At 37.1% G+C, this 7,646-nt stretch overlaps 1 protein-coding gene across 1 annotated transcript; it reads right to left on the bottom strand.

Annotated features, from left to right (window-relative positions):
• Positions 1-1,936: 1,936 nt before the first annotated feature.
• On the bottom strand, positions 1,937-5,914 carry LOC127094226 (uncharacterized). Its single transcript, XM_051033085.1, has 7 exons — positions 5,440-5,914; positions 5,072-5,343; positions 4,785-4,930; positions 4,583-4,680; positions 3,601-4,064; positions 3,213-3,513; positions 1,937-2,262 (listed from the first exon to the last, which is right to left on the bottom strand). The coding sequence occupies exons 1-7, from the start codon at positions 5,912-5,914 to the stop codon at positions 1,937-1,939; spliced, it is 2,082 nt and encodes a 693-aa protein (XP_050889042.1).
• Positions 5,915-7,646: the final 1,732 nt, after the last annotated feature.

Below are 7,646 nucleotides of genomic sequence, written 5' to 3'. Positions count from 1 at the left end.
CATTGTATTTGTAGTGATAGGAATGGAAACTGGAGGTTTCTATCTAGGAGTTCCTAGGTATAGATTGCATTGGGTAGGGATTAAGTGAGGAGTTGTAAACGGGTGAGTTTAACTCTGAATTGATACTACTAATAGTGGATCTTCTTCCTGGCTTGGTAGCCCCCAGATGTAGGTCATGTTGGACTGAACTGGGTTAACAATTTCCTGTGTTTGTTTTCCTTCTGCATGTGTTTTTATTACTGTCATAACTCAGTAGGTATTCCAGTCAGCTTATCAAGATGATAACAGACCTGGCATATAGCCTTCTGTTTGAATGTCAATCAGAATGTTGTAACATTCATCATGGACAGTAGATACTGAATGATAAGCAGGTTAATTTCAGTTCAGTATTTATTTAAGTTTGTTCTTTTCAAGGATAACAGACCTGGCTGAAGGATCAATGTGAAACTGTCAAATTGGATGTTTTGACAGTTGATACTGAAGGTTGATACTGAAGTAGAGACTAGTTAGTCTTTTACAGTACTGCAAACTTAGCACAGTACAGTTCCAGGAACATAACAGAATCAGCATATGTTCTGGATGTCGGACTGAATGTTGTGACATTCATTCCCAACAGCAGGAGCTAAAGTGTAGGATGATTGGTTTTTCTGGGTCAGTATTTTTCTCAGGCTATTCTTCAGGGATTCAACAGCTTAGAGAAAAACCAGGAAACCATCTACTAACCTACAATTAATGAACCTAACAAGTGGCCTAGTTGTTAGCAATCTAATAAGTGAAAATTAGATTAACGTGTTCAACCTTTAATTCAGGAAATACAAGTAAAATACAAACACACTGGAACAATGTAACTGCTGATCAACAGTAAGACATCAGGCTGATAACTGTGGAAGAAAACAACAGAAGTGAATGTTAGGATTGATTTCTGTGGAATCCGTATTCCTGATGCACAGCACCAGGTGTTCATACATTCTAGGGTGACATAGAATGAGATGTCGTGACATCTGTGAACGTGTGCATATCAGTACAGTGATTAATAACTATCTTGCTGTATTAGTTACAATGTTAGATCAGATGTCATGACTTGGAGTAGAACATCTGAATTCTGACTACACCAGAATTTCACTATTTCTATTTTTACTTTCATCATTTAAAAAAATCAAAATTATTCTTACTTATATCAACCAAAATTATTTTATAATTTATGGGCTTTTAAAAAATGTTACTCTTATAAATAAATTTTATTAAGTAAAACGTGAATTACTAAATAAATACTATTTATAAATAATGAATAAATGGAACATGACTCACTAAATTATAAAAAATAGTTATTATAATTTAATGAACTTTAACAAATAAAATTAATTTAAAATTTTAATTATACAATTAAAATTCAAATCTATTTTTATTTATCATTAAATTAAAACTATTTTATTTATATATATATATAATTTATTTATATCATACAGATAATCAAAATTATTATTATTTTTTATATCTGTATCACATAATAAATAAATTAAAATTTATAATTTATATGAGAATGTATGCTAATGAATGAATGCAAATGTGAAATGAATGTCATGCATGAATCAATTTATCATAAAAATTAACAGGCAAATTTTGGGGTATCACAAATATTAATTAATTAAATAAATAATAACTAATATGATTAATTAGTTTTTACTCACAACACCACCTTTTCTATACTTTTACTCACACCTTCCCCAACGCATCAAAACACCAATAAACACAACACAACACATCAAAACACCAATAAACACAACACATCAACAACTATCACATTATTAAATTACGAAAAATAATTTACATAAAATCAGGGTGTTATAACTCTCCCCTCCTTAGAAAATTTCGGTCTTAAAAAATCACCTGATGCGAACAACTCTAGATATGACTCTCCCATTCTACATTCCAACTCCTAAGTCATACTTCCTCCGACAACGTCTCCCCACACTTCCTTCACAAGAGCAATCTCTTTGTCTCTCAACTGTTTCAGTTCTTGATCATCAATCCTTATAGGCAGAGGCCCAATTGTAAGGTTATCCCTCACCTGAACATCGTCCATCGGAATCACATGCGACGGATCCAGAACATACTTTCGAAGTTGTGAAACATGGAACATATCATGTATATTTGACAAATTCGGTGGCAACGCCACTCTATAAGTAATAGGTCCAACTCGCCCGGATATATGATATAGACCAATAAATTGAGGAGTAAGCTTCCTCGACTTCAAAGCACGTCCTACACCGGTCACCAGAGTGACTCTCAAAAATACATGATCTCCCTCTTGAAACTCAAGATCCTTTCTCCTCTTATCATGGTAATTTTTCTGCCTACTCTGCGAAGCTTTCATTTTCTCTCAAATCAACTTCACCTTCTCAGTATTATGTTGGACAATCTCAGGTCCAAGCACTACACTCTCACCAGATTCATGCTAACACAAAGGTGTCATGTACCTTCGACCATACAAGGCTTCAAAAGGTGTCATTCCAATACTAGAATGGAAACAGTTATTATACGTGAACTCAATCAACTACAAATGGCCATCCTAAGCACCTCATTGCTCAAGAACACAGGCTCTCAACAAGTCCTCTAATGACTTAATGATCCTCTATGTCTGACCATCGGTCTGTGGATGATAAGATGAACTTAACCTCTGGTTCGAACCCAAAGCTTCCTGCAAACTCTCCCAAAATCTGGAAGTGAACCTCAGATCTCTATCCGACACAATACTCAACAGAACTCCATGCAACTTCATAATCACATGGATATATATATATTTGTCGACTTCTGCATAGAAAAACTGATGTTAATCGGAACAAAATAGGCCGACTTTGTTAGTCTATCAACAATTACCCAAATGACATCATGCCCTCTCGGAGTATTCGGCAACCCCGTCACAAAATCCATAAAAATGCTATCCCATTTCCATTATGGAATATCCAATGATTGCATCAATCCTGCAAGCTTCTGATGTTCAAACTTTGACTTGTGACAAGCTAGACATGGATAAACAAATTGAGCCACATCTCTCTTAAATCTACACCAACAAAAGATCTACTTCAGATCCCGATACATCTTAGTAGGTCCTAGATGAATACTCAAGCTTCTCTGATGACTTTCTTCTAAAATCATCTTTTTTAACTCATCTTCGTTAAGAATTCAAATTATGTTTCTAAACCTTAACACACCTTGTTCGTCCACTTTGAAATCATTACTTTCAGTCTGATTACTTCCAACCATCAAGTCCACCAACTTCACATCCAATGTTTGACTCTCTTTAATGTTATTAAGAAAATCATTGTTGATCTTCAGCATACCCAACATCACACTTTGTGGTGTCAGCTCGCATACCAAACTCGTGTCTCTGAATTGTTCAATCATTTCCAATTCTATAACCATCATAGCAGACATATGCAAAGACTTCCAACTTAAAGCATCAGCCACAACATTCACCTTACCAGGATGATAACTCAAGCCAAAGTCATAATCCTTTAGGAATTCCAACCATATGAGCTATCTCATATTCAATTCCTTCTGATCAAACAAGTATTTCAAACTCTAATGATTGCTAAACACTTCAAATCTGGAATCATAAAGATAATGCCTCCAAATTTTCAACACGAACACCACCGCAGTCAACTCTAAATCATGAGTAGGATAGTTTCTCTCATGAATCCTCAACTTTCGTGAAGAATAAGCCATAACCTTGCCATTTTGCGTTAGCACACTGCCTAAACCCATCAACGACACATCGTAATACACCACAAACGGTCCATTCAGTCCAGGTAAAATCAAAACTAGAGTTTTAGTCAACATTTTCTTCAACTCTATGAAACTGTTCTCATAAGGAACGTCCCAAACAAACAGCTTACCTTTACAGTTCAACTGAATTAACGGAAGTGCCAACTTGGAAAATTCTTTAATAAACACACGGTAATAACCAGCCAAGCCCAAAAAGCTTCTAATCTCTGTCACCAACTCCAGAGCCTCCCATTGTAGAACTTCATCTACCTTAGATGGATCCACATCAATACCACCACCTGAAATAACATGACCAAGAAAGATAACCTCTTTCAACTAGAATTCACACTTCAACAACTTAGCATAAACCTCTTCTCCTTCAACACTTGCAATACAACTCGCAAACGCTCAACATGTTCTTCTTCTGATTTATAATAGATTAGAATGTCATCAATAAATACCACAATAAAATGATCCAAGTAAGTATGAAAGATACGATTCATGTACTCCATAAATACTCCAAGTGCATTAGAAACACCAAACGACATCACCAAATACTCATAGCGTCCATACCGAGTTCTAAACACCGTCTTCTGTACATATTCATCCTCCACTCTGATCTGGTGGTAACCTGACCTCAAATCAATTTTGCTAAACATACATGCACCAATTAACCGATCCATCAAGTCATCTATTCTCGGAAGTGAATACTTGTTCTTAATCGTCACTTTATTCAATTGTCAATAATCCACACACAACCTCATGCTACCGTCTTGCTTATTTACTAACAACACTAGAGCTCCCCAAGGCGACACACTTGGTCTCACAAATCTCTTATCTACCAAATATTCTAATTGTTTCTTCAACTCTGCTAACTCCGATGCAAACATCCTGTATGGTGCCATAGAAACAGGTCTGGTACCAGGGACAAGATTAATAGAAGATTCCACCTCTCTCTCTCTAGCGGTACATCTGAAATATCATTCGGAAACACCTCTGGAAAATCCTGCACTACTTACAATTCATCAATCACCGCCAGACTCTTAGTAGATAACGCCATAAATAGCGCAAACACCTGAGCTTCCTCTTCCAAAAGCTCCTTCAACTCTCTAGTAGACAAGAAACCAACTTCTTCCTCTTCACCGGGAGTAAGAAATCGCACCGACTTGTTATAACAATTGAAGTAAACATGATTGAACTCCAACTAGTTCATCCCCAAGATAACATCAAGATTCTCCAATGGCAAGCAAATAAGATCAACGCTAAAATCTTTATCAAAGATCAACAGAGGATAACTCAAACAAACTGAAGTAGTAGTCACCGAACCCTTAGCAGGAGTTTCGGTAACCATTTCTCCACTCATAAAAGACACAACAAGGCCTAGCCTTTTCACACAGTCAACAAAAATAAAATAATGAGTAGCACCAGTATCAATAATAGCAATTAAAGACGTATTATTAATATAGCATATACCTTTGATCAATCTATCATCACTGGAAGTCTGAGTCCCCGTCAGAGCGAACAACTTTCCTCTAGTTAAAGCTTGCTTAGGCTTTGGGCAATGAGTGTTGATATGTCCTGGTTCATCACAATTGTAGCAAGTCAACATATTATCTTTGCAACCAGCCACCAGTTGTTCTGACTTCCCACACCTTTAATACTTCTTCACATCACCCTCGCATTCAATGACATGATGACCCAAGTCACCGCACCTATAGCACTTAAGAGGAGTAGGAGCACCTCCCCCACTTGGCCTCTTACCATTAGCATCTCTATGTTTACCTTTATCAGCTGGAGCATTATATGGCTTCCCATAATTCAGATTTTGCTTTCCTCTCCTCTCGCTCAGCCCCTTGTAGTGAGTCGGTCGAGCCTTACTATCATCCTTATAAATTCTAGAGTTGTTCACCGACTCTAGAAACCTCCTGATTTGTTGGTATCCAATCTCCTGCTTAATTTCAGGATGCAAACCATTCTCGAATTTGATACACTTTGAGAACTTAATTGTCGCCTCGCTGTAATGAGGATATAACTTAGCAAGTTCCACAAATCTGGAAGCATACTCGGTAACCAACAAGTTACCTTGCATCAGCTCCAGAAACTCAATCTCTTTCTTCCCACGAACATCCTCAGGAAAGTACTTTGTCATAAATTCCCTACTGAACACAACCCAAGTTACAACTTCAGATGCAACATCCAACACCTGACGAGTGTTGATCCACCAGTCACCAACTTCCTAAGCTAGCATATGCGTACCGAACCACACCTTCTGTGCTTCAGAGCAATATATCACTCTAAAAATCCTCTAAATCTCCCTGAGCCAAGTCTAAGCTCCATCAGGATCGTACCTACCCAACAAAGTAGACGATTTGTTCCTCTAGAACTTCCCAAAATGTCAGAACTCGTCATTCCCATCAGCATTCGGCTGATTCTGCACAGCCTGAGCAATAACCTATAAAGCAACAACAATAGCTACATCGTTTCTTCCATCCATTTTATGTTTCACACCACCACCAACAACAATGGTTAAAGAGACAACATCGACAATATTCAACCGTCACACCACACTGACTCAACAACTTGGTCGACACTAACATAACATATCATATACAATCAAAGAAAACGCCGACACTAAAATAAAACGGAACACTTCATCTTCCACTAACATCTGAGCTCCTACTGCAGGTTATCTGCATGTTACCCATGTGGAGGCAACATTCAAACAAAATGGGTAAGATATCATAATTATATAAAGGAAAGCATGATAATAAGTAAGCATCAGATTATCACATGCACATCACCCATTCCACAACACAATTCCACATAAATCCCTATAGCAGTTATTCATAACATAATAGAAACATAACAACCATCCAACATAATAACAACATCGTCAATCATCCACACAATAACAAATGCAACCAACGTATAATGCAATGAGACTCAACAACTCGACTCAATGCATGTGGTACCAATACGTGAACACTCAGGTTCACAACTTCGATACTCACCTCTTAGGATCAAAGTCATCAATTTGTTACCATCACCTCCGATAACTTCTCACTAATCCATCACCTTTGGAATCAGCTTCCGGCTTAATCCATACAATGGGATTTGAGACTCACCAACAACTGACCATTTGTCCAACAACATGAATGCATGTGACATATAATACATGCAACAACAACATCATGCACAATGACTCACCTCCAAAGTCAATGTACACCGCCAATACTGGACATCACGTATCCAACACATGTTATACAACTCAACAACATCAATATATAACATAACAAACAACAAAAATGCATTTAAGGTTATGTCACACCACCCCATAAACATTTCAATTCATATCAATGCCATCACATAGAAAATATTCATTTTCAGGTACTGAAACCAATTTTAAATGATAGTACACACTCTCAGCTTTCCGACGCTTCAAACGTCACTCGAATCAGACACTCGAAACATAAGTTATGATTTTTTAAAGTTTTTAAGAAATTGCTCCCAATGTAACCGATTACCCCAAAACTAGTAATCGGTTACACCACAACCAGTGGCGCAACCCACATTGTCACACACACGGTAAACGGTTACCAAAAGAATTGGTAACCGGTTACACCCCTCATTGTGTGGCTTATGTTTCACAAGGTAAGTGGTTATCCAAAAACCCGTAACCGGTCACACCTCTCAAAATTTGCCCAGAAACGTATTTGTAAGCAGTGTGATCGGTTGCTCCAATTCTGGTAACCGATTACACTGTCGCAAAAGCACTTTTCTTTAACTTTTTCAAAATGAAAATTACTTGAAACCCATCCCAAAACCCCATTTTTCTTACAAAATATTTGTACTATATTTTAAGACGAAAAAAACACTATTTC

The sequence above is a fragment of the Lathyrus oleraceus genome, chromosome 6, assembly GCF_024323335.1.
Source record: "Lathyrus oleraceus cultivar Zhongwan6 chromosome 6, CAAS_Psat_ZW6_1.0, whole genome shotgun sequence".
In the NCBI taxonomy this organism is placed as follows: domain Eukaryota; kingdom Viridiplantae; phylum Streptophyta; class Magnoliopsida; order Fabales; family Fabaceae; genus Lathyrus; species Lathyrus oleraceus.
The sequence above is the reverse complement of the archived record's forward strand: the minus strand, read 5'-3'. Positions and strand labels throughout refer to the sequence as shown.